We start from the raw sequence: 24,026 nt of genomic DNA on the forward strand, positions 1-24,026 counted from the left end.
TAGGTTTATTTGAACAGTGAGAGACAGAATAACAACAGAAAAATCCAGAAAAACCATGTCAAAAATGTTATAAATTGATTTGCATTTTCATGAGGGAAATAAGTATTTGACCCCCTCTCAATCAGAAAGATTTCTGGCTCCCAGGTGTCTTTTATACAGGTAACGAGCTGAGATTAGGAGCACACTCTTAAAGGGAGTGCTCCTAATCTCAGCTTGTTACCTGTATAAAAGACACCTGTCCACAGAAGCAATCAATCAATCAGATTCCAAACTCTCCACCATGGCCAAGACCAAAGAGCTCTCCAAGGATGTCAGGGACAAGATTTTAGACCTACACAAGGCTGGAATGGGCTACAAGATAATCGCCAAGCAGCTTGGTGAGAAGGTGACAACAGTTGGTGCGATTATTCGCAAATGGAAGAAACACAAAAGAACTGTCAATCTCCCTCGGCCTGGGGCTCCATGCAAGATCTCACCTCGTGGAGTTGCAATGATCATGAGAACGGTGAGGAATCAGCCCAAACCTACACGGGAGGATCTTGTCAATGATCTCAAGGCAGCTGGGACCATAGACACCAAGAAAACAATTGGTAACACACTACGCCGTGAAGGACTGAAATCCTGCAGCGCCCGCAAGGTCCCCCTGCTCAAGAAAGCACATATACAGGTCCGTCTGCAGTTTGCCAATGAACATCTCATTGATTCAGAGGAGAATTGGGTGAAAGTGTTGTGGTCAGATGAGACCAAAATGGAGCTCTTTGGAATCAACTCAACTCGCCGTGTTTGGAGGAGGAGGAATGCTGCCTATGACCCCAAGAACACATGAAACATTATGCTTTGGGGTGTTTTTCTGCTAAGGGGACAGGACAACTTCACTGCATCAAAGGGACGATGGACGGTGCCATGTACCGTCAAATCTTGGTTGAGAACCTCCCTCCCTCAGCCAGGGCATTGAAAATGGGTCGTGGATGGGTATTCCAGCATGACAATGACCCAAAACACACGGCCAAGTCAACAAAGGAGTGGCTCAAGAAGAAGCACATTAAGGTCCTGGAGTGGCCTAGCCAGTCTCCAGACCTTAATCCTATAGAAAATCTGTGGAGGGAGCTGAAGGTTTGAGTTGCCAAACGTCAGGCTCGAAACCTTAATGACTTGGAGAAGAGCTGCAAAGAGGAGTGGGACAAAATCCCTCCTGAGATGTGTGCAAACCTGGTGGCCAACTACAAGAAACATCTGACCTCTGTGATTGCCAACAAGGGTTTTGCCACCAAGTACTAAGTCATGTTTTGCAGAGGGGTCAAATACTTATTTCCCTCATTAAAATGCAAATCAATTGATAACATTTTTGACATTTGTTATTCTGTCTCTCACTGTTCAAATAAACCTACCATTGAAATTATAGACTGATCATTTCTTTGTCAAAGGGCAAATGTACAAAATCAGCAGGGGATCAAATACTTTTTTCCCTCACTGTAAGAGCAGGCACATACCGCAACCCAGATGGACACTGCAGTGGAGATGGATCTGTGCGTAATGCCTGCTCTATATCCGCGTCCATCGCCCATACTACCGCCGCCACAATGCAGGAGGCCGGAAGTATGGGGGTGTTGTCTCTGGGCCTCTCCTCTGTTGTCATACAGCCGGGACAGTGCATCTGCACGTATGTACTCCAGGTTACGGTGGTCCGTCCAGACGAGGAAAGGGTGTTTCGCCGCTTCGAGCCAATGCCTCCACACGGTCAAGGATCGGACAATAGCCAACTGCTCCCGATCACCAACGTCGTAGTTCTGCTCTACCGGGCTGAGCTTCTTAGAGAAGAAGGCACAGGGGCGGAGCTTGGGTGGCGTACCCAAGCGTTGAGACAGGACAGCTCCTATCCCAACCTCGGACGCATCCACCTCCACTACGAACGGTAGTGATGAATCGGGGTGGGCCAGTACTGGGGCTGAGGTGAACAGACCCCGCAGTTTGCTGAAGGCCAGGTCAGCCTCAGCAGACCAGCGGAGCCGGGACGGCCCACCCTTCATCAGGGAGGTAATGGGAGCTGCGACCTTGCCAAAGCCCCGGATAAACTTCCGATAGTAGTTGGCAAAGCCAAGGAAGCGCTGCACCTCCTTAACCGTGGTTGGAGTCGGCCAATTACGCAGAGTTGAAACGCGATCTCCCTCCATCTCCACACCTGAGGTGGAAATGCAGTATCCAAGGAAGGAGACGGACTGCTGAAAAAACATACACTTCTCTGCCTTAGCATAAAGGTCATTTTCCAACAGTCGGGCCAGCACCTTGCGAACCAGAGACACATGCTATGCGCGCGTAACGGAATACACCAGGATGTCATCGATGTAGACCATTACACCGCGACCAAGCATGTCCCGATACACCTCGTTCACAAAGGACGGAAAACTGAGGGAGCATTCATCAAACTATAGGGCATCACCAGGTATTCATAATGCCCCGTGGTTGTGCTGAATGCTCTCTTCCACTCATCTCCCTCTCGGATACGCACCAGGTTGTACGCACTCCTGAGATCTAATTTGGTGAAGAAGCGCACCCCATGCATTGATTCAATCACTGAAGGAATGAGGGGGAGAGGATAACTAAATCTTATCAACTCCCTGTTCAGTGGTCGATAATCAATGCACGGGCGCAGACCTCCGTCCTTCTTCTTCACAAAGAAGAAACTCGAGGAGGCGGGTGAAATGGAGGGACGTATATACCCCTGGCGCAGGGACTCGGTGACATATGTTTCCATAGCCACCGTTTCAGCCTGTGACAGTGGGTATATATGACTCCTGGGAGGTACAGCGTCTACCCGGAGGTTTATCGCGCAATCCCCCGCCCGATGAGGTGGTAATTTAGTCGCCTGCGTTTTAGAGAACGCTTGCGCCAGATCAAGGTATTCAGGGGGAATGCGCACGGTGGAGGTACTGTCTGGACTTTCCACCGTGGTTGCAGCAATGGAAACATCTAGACACCTACCCTGACACTCTCGCGACCACCCTGTGAGAGCCCTCTGCGGCCATGAGAAGGTGGGGTTGTGGAGGGCTAGCCAAGGGATATCTAATACCACAGGGAAAGCAGGAGATTCAATAATCGAAAAAATTACCTGCTCACAATGAGTCTCCTGGGTGATCATGGTGACTGGTATCGTGACTTCCGTAACAAACCCGGACCCTATTGGTTGACTATCGAGTGCTCTGATGGGGAGTGGAATGGATAGGGGAACCAATGAAATGCCTTGACGGCGTGCGAATGCCCTGTCCATAAAGTTCCCAGCTGTGCCTGAATCGACTAGCGCCTTACACTGGGGAACTACCATGTGATTGGGAAAGTGGATAGGTAGGGTACAGTGCGCAACAGAGGGCTCTGAACAAGTGTGGGGGTTCGATACCTGGGGTGATGCGTGAGTGCCCTGCCTGCCACCTCCAGGCCCAAAAGAACGTTGACTATGACGTGTGGTGTACTGTCCCTTCGTGCCACCAGAGTGGCACTGTCGCTGTCCTCCTCTGCTCTCTCGGTTACCGGCTCCACCCAGCTCCATCCGCTCGGGATCTGAGTCGTCCGGGGTGGAAACGTGCAGACTCCTACCAGGACGTCCTCTGGTTGCCAGCAGGTTGTCCAACCGAATGGCCATGTCCACCAGTTTATTGAAGGACAACATGGTGTCCCGGCAGGCTAGCTCCCGTCGGACGTCCTCCAGCAGATGGCACCGGAATTGGTCGATCAGGGCCCGCTCGTTCCACCCGGACCCCGCTGCCAGCGTCTGAAACTCCAAGGAGAAGTCCTGCGCGGTCCTTGTCCCCTGCCTCAGGTGGACCAGTCGCTCAGCGAGCGAACTCCCTGTAGTCCTCCAACGCGGCCCCTCCTTCGTTCCACACCGCGTTGGCCCACTCCAGGGCTTTCCCACAGAGGCAGGAAACGGACACCTTCTCCCACTCCGATGGTTCCGGCCTGATGCTGGCGAAGTACAGCTCCAATTGGAGGAGGAATCCCTGGCACAGCGCCACCGTCCCATCAAACGCCTGTGGTCGGGATATCTAGATCCCTCCGGGTACTGGGGTGTAGGTGGCTGGATCCGGTTGGCCAGCTGGTCTCGACAGATCAGGTTCTCTCCTCTCCAGGCATTAAACGACCTGAAGAATCCGATCCATCACTTCCCCCAAGCTGGCCAGCATCGTGGAATGCTCCTGGACCCATGCCACGACTCCAGGCATGCGCTCTTCTCCTGCTGACTCCATGAAATCAGGTGGGTGATTCTGTGATGTGGTGGTGTTGAAGGAGTCAGGCGCAGGAGGGTAAATCACAGAATAAAAGGCTTTAATCCGCAAAATACAGGGTTACGCAGAAATGTGTCAAACACACTCCAGGGCACAAAACAGGTGCACTGGAAAAATACAAGGCACACAGGAAAATACTCCCGTTGAATCAAAATACACGAGCTCCACCGAGCTTCACTAACCTCCACAATAAACAATCACCCACAAGGACAAGGGGGCAGAGAGAACACTTATACACGGACTAATTAGGGGATTAGAACCAGGTGTGTGTGATAACAAGACAAGACAATTGTGATGATGATTGGGGCGGCAGTGGTTAGTACTCCGGTGACGACGAACGCCGAAGCCTGCCCGAACAAGGAGGGGAGGCAGCCTCGGCCGAAGTCGTGACACATGCGGAGATCATCCGTTCACCTACTCTGCGTCTCACAAAGAAACGGCGGTTGGAACCAAAAATCTCAAATTTGGACTCATCAGAACAAAGGACAGATTTCCACCGGTCTAATGTCTATTGCTCATGTTTCTTGGCCCAAGCAAGTCTCTTCTTATTATTGGAGTCCTTTAGTAGTGGTTTCTTTGCAGCAATTCAACCGTGAAGGCCTGATTCACGCAGTCTCCTCTGAACAGTTGATGTTGAGATGTTTCTGTTACTTGAACTCTGTGAAGCATTTATTTGGGCTGCAATTTCTGAGGCTGGTAACTCTAATTAACTTATCCTCTGCAGCAGAGATAACTCTGGGTCTTCCTTTCCTGTGACGGTCCTCATGAGCGCATGACGGTTTTTGCGACTGCACTTGAAGAAACGTTAACATTTCTTGAAATTTTCTGGATTGACTGACCTTCATGTCTTAAAATAATTATGGACTGTCATTTCTCTTTGCTTATTTGAACTGTTCTTGCCATAATATGGACTTGGTCTTTTACCAAATAGGGTTATCTTCTGTATACCACCCCTACCTTGTCACAACACAACTGATTGGCTCAAACGCATTAAGAAGGAAAGTAATTCCACAAATTAACTTTAACAAGGCACACCTGTTAATTGAAATGCATTCCAGGTGACTACCTCATGAAGCTGGTTGATAGAATGCCAAGTGTGTGCAAAGCTGTCATCAAGGCAAAGGGTGGCTACTTTGAAGAATCTCAAATATAAAATATATTTTGATTTGTTTAACACTTTTTTGGTTACTAAACATGATTCCATATGTGTTATTTCATAGTTTTGATGTCTTCACTATTATTCTGCAATGTACAAAATAGTAAAAATAAAGAAAAACCCTGGAATGAGTAGGTGTGTCCAAATGTTTTACTGGTACTGTACATACTGGAAAAATAGCAATTACTTCCTAATCACTCACCCTTACAGTCACACAGTCTGTCATGGTGTCTGGGGGGGTTGATCTGGTCTCCAACTCTCCCTAGGTCCTCCACTGTAGCTGCACTGACACCTGAACGTTGTACATCAGTTTCAGGAATCCCTTGGTAGAGAGGATAATCAGAATGGATATGTATGTATGATGGATATTTCTGCATGATGGATACGTCTGTATGACGGATATTTCTGTATGATAGAAATGTCTGTACGATGGATATGTCTGTATGATGGACATTTCTGTATGACGGATATGTCTGTCTGTATGATGGATGTCTGTGTGAAACTACTATGAGATGGCTATGTCTGTCTGCAACGTTTCATGAAACGCTCAGAACATTAGAAAGAAACAATCAAATGCACATGTCAATTTGTCTACAAGTCTCCCTATGAGTTAAATGTAGTGCTTTCACAGACACCTCAAATCATGCACACCAGTAGCAGCTGTATTAAGTGTAACCTGCTATAACGCACTGTACATGATAAAGCCAAATACATTCAACAGTAAATCAAACAGAATGTTCAATACTTTACCTTGTCCTTGACCGGTGAATTTTGTATACATCTGGCCCTTCATTGGACACTGTGTTAACAAACCTCCAAACGAGCTTCAATTCCATACAACACTCCTTCAGTAGCCTCCAACTGCTCTTAAACACTAGTAAAACTAAATGCATGCTCTTCAACCGAACGCTGCTTGCACCCGCCCACCCGACTAGAATCACTACTCTCGACGGGTCTGACCTAGAGTATGTGGACAACTACAAATATCTAGGTGTCTGGTTAGACTGTAAACTCTCCTTCCAGACTCACATTAAGAATCTCCAATCCAAAGTTAAATCTAGAATCGGTTTCCTATTTCGCAACAAAGCCTCCTTCACTCATGCTGCCAAACATGCCATCGTAAAACTGACTATCCTACCGATCCTTGACTTCGGCGATGTCATTTACAAAATAGCCTCCAACACTCTACTCAGCAAATTGGATGTAGTCTATCACAGTGCCATCCGTTTTGTCTCCAAAGCCCCATATAATACCCACCACTGTGACCTGTACGCTCTTGTTGGCTGGTCCTCACTACATATTCGTCGCCAAACCCACTGGCTCCAGGCCATCTATAAATCACTGCTAGGCAAATCCCCGCCTTATCTTAGCTCATTGGTCACCGTAGCAACACCCACCCGTAGTCTGCGCTCCAGCGGGTATATCTCACTGGTCATCCCCAAAGCCAACACCTCCTTTGGCCGCAATTCCTTCCAGTTCTCTGCTGCCAATGACTGGAACAAATTGCAAAAATCTCTGAAGCTGGAGACACTTATCTCCCTCACTAACTTTAAGCATCAGTTGTCAGAGCACCTTACCGATCACTGCACCTGTACACAGCCCATCTGAAATTAGCCCGCCCAACTACCTCATCCCTATATTGTTATTTATTTTGCTCATTTGTACCCCAGTATCTCTATTTGCACATCATCTCTTGCACATCTATCATTCCAGTGTTAATACTAATTGTAATTATTTTGCACTATAGCCTATTTTATTGCCTTACCTCCATAACTTGCTAAATTTGCACACACTGTATATTATATGTATTTCTGTTGTATTTTTGACTTTGTTTTGTTTTACCCCATATGTAACTCTGTGTTGTTGTTTTTATCGCACTGCTTTGCTTTATCTTGGCCAGGTCGCAGTTGTAAATGAGAACTTGTTCTCAACTGGTTTACCTGGTTAAATAAAGGTGAAATAAAAAAATAAAAATAAAAAAAATGCCAATAAACAGATCAGCAAAAGCATATTTAATCCCATTCCTGTGGGCAAACTATCCTTGTGAATGTGCAATATAACCTCTGCAGCTCCTACTGAATGAACAACTAACCTCTGCAGTTACTTCAGCCTTTTACAGTGGGGAAAAAAAGTATTTAGTCAGCCACCAATTGTGCAAGTTCTCCCACTTAAAAAGATGAGAGAGGCCTGTAATTTTCATCATAGGTACACGTCAACTATGACAGACAAATTGAGGAAAAAAATCCAGAAAATCACATTGTAGGATCTTTGGAGGGAGTTGAAAGTCCGTGTTGCCCAGCGACAGCCCCAAAACATCACTGCTCTAGAGTAGATCTGCATGGAGGATTGGGCCAAAATACCAGCAACAGTGTGTGAAAACCTTGTGAAGACTTACAGAAAACGTTTGACCTGTGTCATTGCCAACAAAGGGTATATAACAAAGTATTGAGAAACGTTTGTTATTGACCAAATACTTATTTTGCACCATAATTTGCAAATAAATTCATAAAAAATCCTACAATGTGATTTTCTGGATTTTTTTTCTCATTTTGTCTGTCATAGTTGACGTGTACCTATGATGAAAATTACAGGCCTCTCTCATCTTTTTAAGTGGGAGAACTTGCACAATTGGTGGCTGACTAAATACGTGTCTCAGTCTGAGATGAAATGGGCCATGTTGTATGAAGCGTGTCCCCCTACCAACACTCACACCTGCCTTGTGGCTTGTTGTGTTATATATGCCAAGTGTTTTGGAAAGAGTGGACGTTGGCCAAAACAACACCTCATAGAGTTAAAGATGAGTGAAGTCAGCCTGACAGGTGGATGAGGGACCTTTATGATACTGACCTTTGGTAGTGTATATGGCAAAACACTCTTCTGCCTTCATGGCTTATGTTCAATAAATATACTTTCTTTCAGAGCAAACTAACAAATAACGTTCTTTAAATAGAATGTTCAGCTGAAGACTTGAAGGCTGCTTGAAACTGTCAGCCAGACACTGTGATTGTGTTTCCTTGGCAAACATTTAAGACAATGATCAACTATTCCTCTAGCAAAGTAATAAGGAAATAAAAGCGTCATTGATCTGATAGGTCAATATGCTGTTCAGATCATCATTCAAGCGATTAGATCAAACTAAATGACAGTTTGTTTGTAAGAAAGGGTTAGGGAAGATCTATTTGCACCGAGTCAAATCTCGCATTGACTATCACAGGACATGAACATTCCTCACGCATAACGGTTTGGAGCTTGTTGGATTCCATTAATCAGTCAAGGTTTTGGGCTCCATACCGCTACACTGGATTGGCTGGATCATTCTACACAATGTCGATGAGATCTCTGAAGACCAACTTAAAAACAGATACTTACTCTTGATCTTCCGTTTTCGGGCATGTTAGAAGCTGTAAGGTGGAACTGGTAAACAAATACTTCTTGACAACTGACACTGCCAACTAACCATGCGAAAGAGTGGGTCCAACGTCTCATCAGAGTACTGTGTGTCACTAGACAGCTCTCAAGTTGTGGTTCTCTGCTCAGGCATAACTCAACACGTACAGGTACAGTATCTTGGATGTGCTCACAACATCACATGCAGGTATAAAACTGTTTGGTCATCCCAATCCAATAAACCTCTCCATTGTTGTGTTCCATTTATACTCTCGCTGCACCCTTTAGTTTGAGTACATTAAGCAATCAAAACACACTCACTGGAACACACACACTGGATGTTTTGACAAGCTAGAGCTAAAGGTCAATTATGTTATTATTTTGGTTTTAAAACTTTTCTTTGAAGAGCCATTGTGCAGACACACTTTAGTGGTTGGAAGCTGCAAACAAAGCAATGTCCATACATACTGTAAGCTTTCATCGGTTTTTAATGCATTGCATTTTGACATTACATTCAGATTTTCCACAATCAACATTCATGATCAGCAACACAACCATTGTCAAGTAGAGACTGGTAGGCCTACATAAGCAGTATATACAAACAGTCAAAGCAGCCTTTTATAGGGAGTCTTGGGTCACGTGGGGTGACTGCCTTTGAAAAAAGAGTGCAAGACAAGTATAAGCTAGCTACAACACATCCATACACACTGACTACAGTATCATATCATATCCAAGCCAAATACCCACCAGTCTCAGCGCTACTTTGAAATGCCCTCATCTTTCACTCCAAATACACCATACCCTTCCACTTCATTCTCCATGTTTGTACAGACAAAATAAAACATATTCAGGGTAAATCTTCACAAGTAACAAAAAGCAACAGTGGTAAACAGATACCAGAAACAAGTAATGCTTTAACAGTGGAGCCAACTGGCCAAATGATGCCTTGTTGGTCTCTGTGTCTACACACATATGATAGACCATTAAAGGGATTTTCAATGATATTAGTAATCATTCAGATCATTAGGACTGTATATGTTTTCAAAGTAAAGAGAAAAATAAAAAGGCAGGAAATGTGGTTATTTTGACAGAGGAAACTAAACAAACATTTATTATGGTAGATTTTCAGATTTTCCTAACCTTTCTGTGAGGAAGCTCTTATAATGTATCTATCAGCCAGAAGAGAGAGATCCTGGCATATTGTGCATTATATACACCATACAGCATGAAACTAAAGAGAAGGATAATCTCTCAAATCAGCTCAATCAAATCTCCAACGGTGTTAAGTGGTCAAATCTGACTAGCAACATAGACATTTGATCCTATTAGTAATTAGCGGTCCTCTACTCAGCCATTTTGGTGGTAAATCACAGTATGGTCCCATAGAGTAGAGTAGTGCAGTGGTTACCAACCCTGGTTCTGGAAAGCCTTTTTAGGGCAGGCTTTTCTTCCAGCCCTGCATTCAAAACATTCAACCAATCAAGGACTAGATCATTATTTTAATCATGGGTTGGAACAAAAGCTGGGTTGGAACAAAAGCCTGCACTAAAATACTAAAAAGTGTTCTAAAAGTAGTGAATGTGCTAAAAGCCTGTATCTTGTGTCTCTCCAGGACCAGGGTTTGTACCTCTGATGTAGTGAGTGGGTCATTTGGTCATTGGCCATCAGTTTTCCATCAGCTGGTCTTTGGCCTGTTTCTCCAGCACACCCTTGAGGTGGGCGTGTAGCGGCTGGCACACAGCCTGGTAGCCCTGAGGGGTGAGGTGGAGGTAGTCATACAGGTCCTGGTGGGAGATGCTGCCATCCGAGTGTACAAAGCCGGGGTCCACGTTGAGGAGGGAGGCGTGGGAGAGGGAGGACACGGCCTCCTGGACCAGCTTGTTGACCTGGGCATTCCTCTCCCGCAGGGGGTTGGGCATCTTACCCCTGGGCAGCACTCCCTGTGGTTGGAAACATACATGATAGCACAGGAAGCTGCTGAGAGGAGAACAGCTCATAATAATGTCCCGAACAGAGCAAATGGAATGGCATCAAACACCTGAAAACCATTTGTTTGATCCCTTTCCACTGATTCAGCTCCAGCCATTACCATGAGCCCGTTCTCCCCAATTAAGGTGCCACCAACATCCTGTGCATGATAGTCACTAGATGGCCATGCTAGAAAGGACAAACGTGCCAATATAGTCAGCAATGATAATAAAGTCCATAAGCATGCAGTTCATAATTTAGGTTTGGGTTATCATAAAGGTTCATGGTTGTAAAGGGGATTTTCCAGGGGAGACAAAAGGGAGAGCAGTCGATCATATAAATCAAAATAATTTCAGTTTATTACAAGAATTCATGGAGAACATCTCCAGAGCAGAAGCCAAGAGAAATGTCTAATGGGTTTCTCTGAGAAGGTGCTTATATATTAATAGAGCACAGCACTGAGTGTTGAGTAAACACCAGCCCGAGAGCCTTGTAGGAAGTCACAACATCAGCTAACTTTAACCATAACATTCAACACGGGCAGACATTTGATACTGGCAGTTAAACAGGTCAAAGGAAGGAACATCAGTACTTAGTAACAGTAAATCAAATACAGGAAAATAATTAATCAAATAACTTCCCATTACAATGGTTTAACTCACATTTGTGGTAGAAAAGAGGTAGAAAAACCTACCAGTATGAGAGTGTAAGCCTTCGGCAGCTTGTCCTTGATGAGTTGGACTATGGCCATGATGCCGCCACAGATCTGTTCAGCAGTGTGACCGTGATTATTGGTGCCCACCCACAGCACCACTACCTGGTGAAGGCGCAAACATCAACTTGGTGGGCAGTTTCATTCATACCACTTGATTTAAAAGCATGTTCAATGATTGATACTGAAAGTGCTTTTTGGCCCAGGAACAGGCCTGGGACCATGGGTCTGTGCAGCCATTAGGGTTTAAATCTGAACAATGAGTAGTGTATGATCAACTCTAATGTAACGTACTAACTTGTTGTCTGTGTGCATACATACCTTTGGGCTGATGTGGGCCAACTCTCCATTGCTCAGTCTCCACAAGACGTGCTGTGTTGCGTCACCTCCCACCCCAAAGTTGAGAGCGTGGAGAGGGGAGAACAGCTCTCGCCACACCTGACAAAAACACATCAACACCAGTATATCAACTAGCATAACATAGCAGCTAACATGTCTTCTTCTGCAATTACAAGACTTGTAATCAGAAAATATTCAAATGTGGCAAATGTTAGTTAAAGTTCCAAACAACAAATGCCACCCATGTTTGCAGTCCCCTTACAGCTGTCAGGATAGAGAGATTACCTCAAACTGATGCAAGAGCTGGACAAGAGAGTCTCCTACAAACAGGACATCTGGTTCCTTGTCCTTGCTGTTAGACACAAAGTGGTTATGCTGTAGGCAGAAGGAGAGAGGAAAGGGGATACCTAGTCAGTTGCACAACTGAATGCATTCAACCGAAATATGTCTTCCGCACTTAACCCAACCCCTCTGAATCAGGACACGAGAGGAAATTGACTATAACTACTACTGTTATTCTAAAATGGCAGCAGGATACACACCAAAGACATCCATCGCCCATCTCCCTGGATGTCCACACAAAGAGTGGGTGTGGCGGCGGGGTTGGAGTCTCCTGAGCTCATCACTGTCTGTCAGAAAGTGTCAAAGTGAAAATCATGGCTTGGTAGATTAGAACGGATGGATGGATGCTTATTGTGTGTGAATCAATAAAGCAACTAGCTACGGGTAGCTAGCTAGGTAACTAGAGTAGTGGAGAAAAAATGTGCAAGTGAAATGTGTAACCCTATTCACATCGTGCACTGGCACATGTGGGGCCTAATAATAATAGATAACGATTTCAGTAACTAATACTTGAGCAAAATGTACTTGCGGGTTGCAGCACGAGGATGCTAGTCATATTTCAAGCCTGCCTACAGGAATAGTCAGCAAGCTATACAGTAGCTAGCTAATAATACAGTTATCATAATGCATCGGCAATGTGGTGCATCAACATACAGACGTACATAAATAATAATAGGTGAGGTCGCCGAAATGATCTAGAAATAGCTAGCAAGTATTATTGTTTTACAATACCTTAATTGTGATTCTGTCTGCCTGTTAGTTCCTGAAAGTAAAATGTCAAGTCAATTTTACAGAATGTACCATTGACTACTCATAGGTGAGCTATATCAGTAAAATATAGTTTTGTTTTCAGTCTAGTGATATGTATGCGCATACAAGTAGTAATTTGTATGAATACTTGCCTAAAACACGTATTTTCTCTGTAAATTAAGGGTATCAAAGGGACTACCAATGGGAATAATAGTCGCTGATAAAATGTAGCCTACCTCCTTATTTCTAGCTTTGGAATCGTCCGGTGTTTGTTCACCAGGGAAAGGCGCGCGGCTGTTGCGCAGATGACAGACATACAAACCATGAGAGCATCTCAGCTTCTTCAAACGAAAACAAAAATATAGTGTCGCTGACCTCTCTCACATCATTAATCATTTTACGTCTCGACAATTTCACAAGCTTTTATGGTTGTTTCATTGAACGTGATGGCAATTGCAAGATTGTTTAGGAAAGTTTAGCTAGCTAATACGTTACTCTGTATAACGTATTAGCTAGCTAGTCAAACTGCAGGTGCCACTTACATTTACATTTTAGTCATTTAGCAGATGCTCTTATCCAGAGCGACTTACAGTTATAGTGAGTGCATACATTTTTCATACTGGCCCCCCCGTCGGAAACGAACCCACAACCCTGGCGTTGCAAGCGCTATGCTCTACCAAGTGAGCTACAGGGGACTTGATGAGGAAATGTGCTATTTTACTCAGTTTACTGCTATTTTTGAATATGTCCCACACACACGCAGCCTCATTGATTAGCATGTCACTTTTTCAATGTGATATTGGCGGTCCGGGACGTTGCTGGGCAACCCAACATTTTCAAAAGCAAAACTATAACGTTAAGGTGTTTACCTCAACTTCCATTTTTGGATAGTTTGCGACGTTGTAGATTACACGTTTTCTGAGGCTTGCTAGTTAACTTTACATATTATCACTGGTAAATGCAACACTGTAATAGGGTGTCTTTATTTGTTTTATTTTGAATTCGCCTTGATTTCCTGCAGGTGTGCCTAATTTATACAGAAAAACAATTAGCTGGTGAGTGACTGCTGTTTGTTTACTAATGTTAGTTAATGTACGCTAGCTAGTAACTAGTTAATCAATTTAACATTATTTTGCTCATGTGTGCTGATTCAAGACTCCTGTTTTTGCTATTGTGAAAAGTTTTGTCCTTGTCTTGCTTATTGGTAGCTTGATGATAGTTGTTGGCTAGATCTAGCTACAGTTGCTAGGTTTGCTAGCTGGAGTTTTTCTGACAGTGTAGCTAATGTTTCAGGTTTCATTAATGTGTGTTATTGATAAGTATTCTGTTTTCAAATAAGACTTCTGCATGTGACCCAACAGTCATATAGATTTTTTATTTTTTTTATCTGTATTTTCTGTGCACCTAGCATTCCACCTCATGATGAGCCATCTACATGGCAGAGCCTTAACAGACAAGCAGAATGTCCTGCATGTTTTTAGCAAGCACTTAAAGTCTACAGATAAAACCTGTAGCCCAACCAACAGATTCACTCCACACTGCTGCTCTTCAAGTCATACCAAGAACACAGAAGCACAAAACAGCCAGACGAACAAGACCAAACGACTGAAAACACGCAAGGAGAGGAGCCAGGTAAACAGAGGAGGATCTAAATGCAGATCCCACCACCACAACCAGCACCAAAGCGGCAAAGAAAAGGACCACTGTCATGGTTGCTGCCAAAGCAGCTCTCGCCCTCCTCCACGGAGAGATGCCCCATTCGCCCGAGTCTTCCCCGCTGGGCAAGAGCACAGCATCATCACAATCAACCGCCTCATCGGCCACCATGGCCTGTTCAATCACGAGGTGAAGTCCATTGACATTGAGCGCCTGCTGAGTGAACAGAAGAAGTTGGAGAAGTTTGGGCAGCACGGAGGGCGAGGCAAGACCACTGCTACTCTTCCTCCCCTTCCACCCTCCTCTTCCCTTCCTTTCTCCTCTCCTGTGCCTGATTCAGATGTGGCTGAAGTTGCTGTTTCTAACAATGATGAGGAGGCTCCAGATAAAGGGAGAGTAGAAAGAGTAGTAGCAAAGAGTAGTACTACAGTCCACAAGCGTGATGAGTGTAAGTCTAATTCAGAAAGTAGACTTTTTAAGTGTTCTCACAGGGATACACAGGAGGATTTACGAAGAAAATTCACATCTATTCAGGTTTGTCAGGAGGAGAATGTAGCCAGTCACTCTAACAGCCAGGAGTCTGGTATCACACCAGAACAGAGACAGACACATCACAGCGGTCTGACATCATCAGAGGGTGACGTAGTTACCCTCTCATCCACAGAGAGTCCCTCAAGTGTGGTACGAACCAAAAGCAAGTGGCCGAGGCCTGTAGTATGTGAAACAGTGATGTCACCCAGTGGAAAGAATGAAAATGAGAGACCACCTTACACAAGGGCCAAGGTTAAGCCTACTGTCCTCACCTTGGAGCAGACCCCCAAAAACCATGAACCTATTCTCCCACACACACAGCCATTCAGGCCCAGTCCAAACATCACAGTGTCTTCCTTCCCAGCAAGAGGTGGAAGCAGTGAGAGCTCAGACAACCAGACGCAACAAACTGTCCCCAACCCTGTCAGTGTGGTAGCCGCGCGTCTGTGCAGGTCTCTGCAGCTGCCGCTTCTCCGCAGGAGACACCTGGTGGCGGAAAGCAGGGAGGTGCTGCTGCAGGCCCTACAGGAGAGGCATGGACCCCAGCTGCAGGAGAACCTCCTCAGCGTGCAGCGACGTCTCTGCTTCGGTACAGGACCCACCACAACCAGGGCTGGCCAGGGGCAGAGCACGATCCTGGCCGGCGTGGATGCAGATGGAGGCTGGCCTGCAGGTACGGTATATTATAATAATATGCCATTTAGCAGACGCTTTTATCCAAAGCGACTTACAGTCATGTGCGCATACATTTTTACGTATGGGTGGTCCCGGGGATCGAACCCACTACCCTGGCGTTACAAGCACCATGCTCTACCAATTGAGCTACAGAGGACCTGTAATGTGATTGCGGTTGTGAGTGTTGGGTTGAGGACCACAATAAGAAATGGCATCCTCTACTCTTGATCGTATAATCATACTGTAACTAATCATATCATATTGATTGAAATGTAGGCCTATCCATATTATTTGTCGAATGTTTTATTGTAGCCTAACTGCATTTGGATATCGATAGTATTGTACACCAAGGTGGGGACTTTGAAAATGTCTTCAGTGGTGTAGTTTAGCTGTATGAGGGATTTTTCAACTATGTCTTGTTCCTATCACAGCTCCATTGGATGATGGTTTTGGAGAGAGCATGGTGGAGCAGCCGTGCCTGGACTCCCAGAGGTCAGCCCCCAACAAGAGGAGGAGGAAGCAGCTATGCCCCAACAGAGTGACCCCTCCTCAGCCCCTCAGTGGGCCGCAGCACAGCCTGGACACGGTACGAGCATAAAACATTGGGCTATCAGTCATCATCAGACATATAGCCTAATAGTAAATTAAAATGGTGAATGTACATCTAATATATAATTGGTAATTGTAGGGTTATTGTGATAGGAATTCCTAAACAAAATAGCAATAGAATGTGCTACTATAATGCTACAATACATTTTGTTAGTGAAATTGTCACAGAATGTTCTAAATGACAGTCTTCTTTGCAATACTTAGATAAACTGTATGATAACAAACCAATTGCTGCCTCACTTGCATCTCTTTAGGCTGCTGCATGGAACCCCAACCCTAGTGTGGAGCAGGTTGGGGAACTGATCGGGGAGCTACTGAGGCCCCCTTCCTCCTCGCACTTCCTCATGAACCTCCAGCCCTCTGGTTCCCCCTCATGCCACCACATCTTTTCCCCCCCTCCTGCCTCACCTTGGGCAGCTCAATCCGGTCTGCCTCAGCCCTGGGATGACGGATCTGACAGAGGAAGTACGAGAGAGTCAACCAGGGTGGACCACTTTGAGAACTGGAGGTATGACCCAGATTTTAGTTATCTAAACCAGACAGACACTGTGAGAGAGAGAAGCCGTGGGCCTTTCTATCATGAGAAGAGTAGGCCGCAGTATCCCACAGGGCCACTAGAGGGACACAGAGACAGACACTTGCCACAGCAGCAAGATCCATACAACATTGAAAGGCGCCATTTTGGTGGTGCTTCCTCATCCTTTTCTGCTCCCACCCACTATCCACTAGACAGTCATCAGCTCCACCCTTTCTATCACTTTAACCGCCCCCCAGCCAGCCCTGGAATCCCCAGGTCCCACCTTCCTGACATGGCCTATTATCCCCCCTCCCACATGCTGGAGAGTAGCCTGTCTCCTCCTCTGCCCCCCGGGTCCCTGCCTGCTTTCCCCAGCCCTGAACGCTGGTCTTTCCCCCGGATGAGACTGTACTGATCCACATCCACTGTGCCTGTCCAGAGACTGCATAGAGATGCCTCTGTGTAGTAGAGACATGCATAAGCACAAAGCTTAGGCTATATGCTATGTTGTTGAGTGAGTATTTTCCAAATGCATACCATAATTGTTTACAATTACAACTGACTTGATGTTTTTTTTCTTCTTTGTTGAATACCGTCATATGATAGGCAGAAAGACAAAGTGCCAGCCAGAAAATATTGTTTGTATTTTATCAAATATTAGTTAAATGTATGAGAAAACATGACTATTTTTTTTTTGATATTTTATTTCATATGTTTCACATACTCTAAAACTACTTACAGCCTGGACAGTAAAAACACAAGTATGCCGTGGAAAAGTAACAACTGTAGCAGATTGTATTTTTTAATTGCATGAATACTTCTAATTGAAACGTGTGCATGCAAAAACATACAGAAGCACTGTAAGAGAAAATACATTGCAGAACTTATGCAGTATGTTGTTTACAGACAGCTACAGTGGACTAGTCAACTATGGCAGCACAAAATATCTACAAATGTGGCCCTTGTTTTTTTGGGGCCACTGGGCCTACACAAAGTATACTTTATTATTTTTGACAAGCAGAATGCTTTAGCACAGATGATCGAAGACATGAATCAGCATGAATACATTATGTAGAGGATTTTCTGCTGTCCATGGGTAGATCCCAATTGCACATTCCTCGCCGCCTCTCGCCTCGTCTCCTTCTCAAAACCCATTGGATGAGAAAGCAAGAGGTCCCTCCCCGCTGACATTTTTCTCCTATTGGTTTTGAAAAGGAGAGAGGACACAAGGAGTATACAATTGGACTGAATAAAATGAAACCTGTGAGTAAAATACAATACATAGTCACTCACTGTGTCTTATATTAAAATCGAATAATTGATCATTCATTTACTTGTGTTTTAGTTTGTGTACTACTGATTGAGATGGTGATATTTACCAACAAGGAGTATACTTAAATAATATTTTAATTAACTTTGCAACATGATTTGTCAGGTTATGGCTGATCATCTTATTTCCCATTTACGTTTTGCATCTTTTAAATGTACATACAGTATTACAATATTATTTAGTACTGAACACAACAGGATGAAATTAGTTTTTTTCCTCGAGCAAATTACAAAAGCCCAAAAAATATTAATTAAGCTTAGTATAGCAATCAATCAAAGCATAGGCATTGCTGGATTTCAAGCAAGTAGAACATCATGGCACAGAGGGCACATTTACAAGAGATTCAGTTCCTCTCTCTGTCTTTGTTTGTGTCTGTGTGTGTGCATAGTTTCTGTACTTTTACGACATTGAGCTTTGTTTCAGATCCTGGAATCAGGCTGCTGCCAGGGTAAAGTGTGTCCTCTAACCCTTTCCTTAAGTCATTAAGTAATAGGTCTCATCTGTCGGTGTATTATGTTTTGAGACAGTGAAATTTACCAACAAGAAGTATTATAGAATATTTAAATTAACTTTGCAACATGATTTGTCATGGTACGTCTGATCGTCTTATTTCCCATGTCCATTTCCTTTCCCTCTGCATATTTTAAATGTATATACAGTATTACAATATTATTTAGTACTGAACACAACAGGATCACAACAGGATTACATTTGTTTGCCATGAGAGCAAATTACAAAAGCAAACAAATTATGACTAGCTTATTATTGCAATCGATCAAAGCATAAACAATGCTGTATTTCAAGCAAGTAGAACATCATGGTACTGAGGGCACATTTACAAGATATTCAGTTCCTCTCTCTGTGTATGTGTGTGGATGTGCATAATCTCTGTACTTTTACTACATTTAACTTTGTTTCATATCCAGGAATCAGGCTGCTGCCAGGGCAAAGCGTGTCCTCTAACCGTTTCCTTAAGGCATTAAATAATATTTATCATCATCCGTCGGTGGCTGATTGAAGTAATCCTCACTCCCCTCATCCTCCTCTTCAAACCTGCTGCTCCCGTTCCTCAGCGCCCTCCTCAGATGATTCCAAAACAGTTCCTGGGCTTTGACCGGGTCGGTGCAGTCTGACCCCGGCCACTGCAGGTAGGTCTTCTTCAACATGACCTTTCTCATACGGTGGTAAGCCGACAGCTGCCTTTCAGGGATGGGCTCCAGGAAGATTAGCAGGAGCACGTCCCGGAGCTCGTGGAAGAGCCTGTAGCTGGCCAGCTGGATCTCCAGGGAGCACCACTCGCTGCGCAGGAAGTGCCTACTAACCACGCAGATGGTCTTGCGGCTGCTGTACACGGACGAGACTATGTTGTCCACGATGTTGCGGCCCAGCTCAAAGTCACGGTGGTGCAGGCACAGCCGGAAGGAGGCTCCATTGCCCTCCAGGTTGGGAAGTAGCTGGTCTAGTACCCAAGGCTCGTCCGCTGAGTTATAGGAGATGAAAGCGTCATATTTGCAGTGCTCCTCTTTCTCCCTCAGCCTGCGCCAGTGTTGGCCGAACCAGGAGCGGAACACATAATAACTGTACTTCAGTTTCCAATACAGCTTGTTGTAGAGAAGTGGTATTATAGTCAGCAGTAAAATCACAGTGGTTGTGGTGGCAAAAAGGTACTCTCCCAGGTCCAGATAGCAAACATTGGTGTCGAAGTTGTAGAAGTTTTTGGGGAGTTTTTTATCTTGGCACTGTAGACTGTATAGTAAGACTAACTGGACTCTCTGGTTTGTCAAAGTCCAGTTCTGCAGGTCGCTGTTGAGGCAGGTGCAGCTAAGAGGAATGTTGCGCAGGTCCAGGTAGCGCAGTTTGGGGAGAGCCTCCAGCACATTCACATCTAAGGTTTGCATTACGTTTTGGTTGAGAAGCAAGATCTGCAGCTCTGTCAGATTCCCGAAAACCTCATTTGAGAAGGACTGAATGCCCATGTTCCTTGCACTGAGCTTGCTCAACTTCCGCAGGTTTTTGAAGACGCCCGGATGCAGCTGCATCACCCCGGCACAGGAGTTGTCCAAGGAGAGGAAAGTCAAGTTGGTCAGATCGTCAAAAGTGTCTGCTGCGAAGCTAAAGATGTGATTGTCGGTGAGGTAGAGCGATTGGAGGGAGCTGAGGCCACGGAAAAAGGCATGAGGCAAAACGTTCAGGCCGTGGGGCATCTGCGCATCTAGTTTGAGGTTGCGAAGTTTGGTTAGATTCACAAAAGGAGAGTTGGTACGTTTAGAGGAGAAGCTAACCTGATTCCCATGTAGATCAAGCACTTCAAGTGTGGCATGGAATGGTTTAAACTTGGCGCTGTCAATCTGTTTGAGATTGTTTCCATCGAGGTAAAAATTGGCCAGGTTATCGAGCCCCACAAAGGCTGACTCTTGAAAATGAGTGATTTTGTTCCCTCCAAGATCCAAAATGTGCAGGTATTTGAGTGAATGGAATGTCTTGTTGAAAATAACAGCTATCTGATTGTTACGTAGGTTAAGTATTTCCAGGCTCTGCAGATCTTCAAAGCTATCGTTGTACAGATCGGTCAGGAGGTTATTGTCCAGACGCAGTGTGACAAGACTCGTCAGCCCACTGAAAGCCTTATGGTCAAGATAGGCGATTATGTTTATGTTGAGTTGTAGGGTCTTCACATTTGGTGTGTGGTGGAAAGCAAAAGAGTTGACATTGAGTATGCGATTGTAACGGTAGCTCAGATCTGTCAGATTCGGAAAAGAGAGATTCTGTCTGTTGCAGGACATTAGGGAGGTGAGGTGGTTTTTCTCTGCTGTGAAGTTTTTGATTTGATCCTGTCCTTTGAGAAAGTGGAGGCATCTTACCTTCCTCAACTGGTTGAAGGAAAGGTCCAATAAACCTCGGATTGGTGGACAGTTGGAAAGTGTGTTCTTTCGCAATGAAAGAATCCCATTGCTTCCCAGACTCAGCTTTTCAACAAATTTGACCTTTGTACTCAAAAGGTGGCATAACTCCATGAGCAGATTGTGAGTCTTCAACCCCATACCAGAGAAGTCTATGTTCCCAGCTCTAACATTGCTGACATTCAAAAGCTCTGGCACTGTGACATTGGTTGAACGCAAACGCATGTAGTTTAGCTTCCGCAAGTCCACTCCTTGGAAAGCCCTTGAAGGGAGCTGGTCATTGTAGGAGAGATCCAGCAGTAGTATATGGCTGAGGAAGCCCCACTTACATTCTAAAGTGACCAGTTTGTTTTTACAGAGATAGAGGGTGGTGAGGGACTCCGGTAGGTCTGTATGGTTAGAATGCTGGAGGGACGTTAGATAGTTATTGCACAGGTCTAGTTTTGTCAGCTTCGGTAAGTGAGTCACAGATTCTGCCACTGCAGAGAAGTTGTTCAGGTAGTTCTGCCGTAACATGAGGGCATCCAGATTGGAGAGCGAGGAGAAAATACCTGGAGGGAGCCATATCAGTGAGTTATTATTTAGTGACAGGTTGACAAGGTTTTTGAGGTCTTGAAACACAGAGGAGCTGAGATGTGATATTTTGTTCAAGGACAGGTTTAGGCTCTTCAGTTGGCTCATATTTTGAAACGCCTGGTTGTCTATGGTCTCCAGATGGTTATTGTCAATCTGAAGCATCCTGAGGTTAGGAAGGTGAACAAATGTATTGTCGGGTATGTGTTTTATCAGGTTTATGGAGATTATAACCGTGGTGGCATAGGGTGGCAGGTCACCTACAATGGTAGAAATGTTCTTTGCCTGGTGACGGATGCAAAGGAATTTTGTGTGGTTTGAGGTTGGATCCTCAGTGCAATTCCTGAAGCTATAGCCAACAGTGATCTGGGCAATGTGAAGGACAATTGCCACTGATACCAATATTTTATTTTTTTGCCCGCCCATGTTGTCTGACATGTGCAGCATGAAAGGAATAAGGTGAGTAATGTTTTACATCTAGTCCAATGGTTCTGAACTCTTTCCAAGGAGAATCTTGGCCTTTAAAATTATAGTACGTTCATTTTAAGTTCCAGGAAATGTTTTCATTGGGAAATAAAGCTGTTGATTTTCTTTCTTCAAATGAGTTGTATGGCTGTGATAATCATCCTGAATTATATTCCTTTATCCTCCATGGTTGAGCATGCTGATAAGAAAGCCAGCTAAATGGGAGAAAGGAAAAACACATTTTAGCGACTTTACAATACATTTCTCAGTGACTTCATTGGAAAACAAAAAAAGAACTGTGCCATTGTTAATTAACACATGTCTCAGTTCTCGTGGCTTTCAGGTTCCTCTTTTCCATGAGGTACTTTCATTCACCATATGATACAACTCAACCTCACATCTGCCATCTCCTAATGGGGTCTTATTAGTTGGACAAAGTTCACAGTTTGGTTTTGAAATCTTTTTTTTTTATTGTTTTATGGACAATGATAGTCGGAAATGTGGAGGGGAGGCTGATACAGAGAGGACGGGTTAAGAGGCCATTGTATCCACATCGCCAGGGGTAAATGTGGCCCAGCGTCTTGGGGGCTAACCACTGCACAAGACTGCCACAATTCTGTGGCATGTAATTATAGTGTATCGTGTAAATATAGTTTGTGTAATTATAGTGTACATAGTGTTTAAAAAGATTTCACTTCAGTCAATTCGTGAAGTAAATTGAAATTCCAATTACATCATTTAAATGTAATAATTTAACTAAAATCAAGTGCAATCATTATACTTGCATCCTTGAAAGTATGAATAGTACTACAATTTGAACTGTAATTTCAGTTTATATCTTGAATGGCACTTAATTAAGTTTGACCACAATCCAGATCAATAAATGTATCATACAGCATCCTCGTATCATAGGTATGAATGCTGTTCAAGGGTCTTTCTATAAATAATACTAACTGTAAGTCGCTCTGGATAATAGCATCTGCTAAATGACTAAAATGTAAAAATGTAAATAATGGGGCCCATGTGTGACATTGGGATCAAATCAATCAATTGAAATAAATAAATTAGGCCCTAATCTATGGATTTCACATGACTGGGCATAGGCCCACCCACTTGTCAGCCAGGCACACCCACTTGGCAGCCAGGCCCACCCACTGGGGAGCCAGGCCCAGAAAATCAGAATGAGTTTCTTCCCCACAAAAGGGCTTTATTACAGACAGAAATACTCCTCAGCACACTCCCTCAAAACGTGTGGTCTTTTATTGTCCCCAGCACAAGGTGCACCTGTGTAATGATCATGCTGTTTAATCAGCTTCTTGATATGCCACACCTGTCAGGTGGATGGATTATCTTGGCAGAGGAGAAATGCTCACTAACAGGGATGTAAACAAATTTGTGCACACAATTTGAGAGAGATACGTTTTTTGTGTTTATGTTGGGACCAACACTTTACATGTTGTGTTTATATTATAGTCTGTCGTACACAGTTGCGCATTAGACTGTGTCCAATCCGAGGCACAAAAACGTCATTCTTTCTCAATTAAATCTAAGGAGAACCTGCTGTAAATCAAGCAGACAACAACAGATGATCAACATCAATTCGCTAGGAATATTAGATCCAGCATGGATCTAGGCACAACTATCTTCACCTGCGTAACGAAGGAGACAAATATTCTGGACATAACTCGTGAACACCGCATGCGCTATCATTCAGAAATTTGTGGGAAAATATCAAAGTGTAGGCTAATTAAACAGCTAGATACCAAATGGCCAGTGATGTGAAGTACTTAAGTAAAAATACTTTAAAGTACTACTTAAGTAGATATTTTGGGTGTCTGT

General features: G+C 44.3%; 3 protein-coding genes across 4 annotated transcripts in view; all 3 read right to left on the reverse strand.

Moving 5' to 3' along the window:
* Window positions 1-24,026, reverse strand: part of LOC311139364 (sperm acrosome membrane-associated protein 6-like) — a gene marked incomplete at its 5' end in the record, with an annotated part of 1,014,348 nt that overhangs the window by 64,248 nt on the left and 926,074 nt on the right. The window lies entirely within an intron of this gene.
* On the reverse strand, window positions 9,291-12,980 carry LOC311139512 (platelet-activating factor acetylhydrolase IB subunit alpha1-like). 2 transcript variants are annotated; one of them, XM_084174396.1, is made up of 6 exons: window positions 12,914-12,980; window positions 12,382-12,468; window positions 12,125-12,214; window positions 11,822-11,938; window positions 11,483-11,605; window positions 9,291-10,760 (listed from the first exon to the last, which is right to left on the reverse strand). In XM_084174396.1, the coding sequence occupies exons 2-6, from the start codon at window positions 12,460-12,462 to the stop codon at window positions 10,485-10,487; spliced, it is 687 nt and encodes a 228-aa protein (XP_084030522.1). In that variant the 5' UTR covers window positions 12,463-12,468; window positions 12,914-12,980; the 3' UTR covers window positions 9,291-10,484. The 2 variants fall into 2 exon arrangements, with proteins under 2 accessions (XP_084030522.1, XP_084030523.1); XM_084174397.1 differs by having other exon boundaries at window positions 12,382-12,464; window positions 12,914-12,955.
* Window positions 17,898-22,148, reverse strand: LOC311139643 (uncharacterized protein; the record flags this gene model as incomplete). The annotated part of the gene is made up of 1 exon (XM_084174554.1): window positions 17,898-22,148. The coding sequence occupies one exon, from the start codon at window positions 22,146-22,148 to the stop codon at window positions 19,221-19,223; it is 2,928 nt and encodes a 975-aa protein (XP_084030680.1). The 3' UTR covers window positions 17,898-19,220.

Source organism: Coregonus lavaretus, assembly GCF_964263955.1.
Source record: "Coregonus lavaretus genome assembly, chromosome: 13".
NCBI lineage: Eukaryota > Metazoa > Chordata > Actinopteri > Salmoniformes > Salmonidae > Coregonus > Coregonus lavaretus.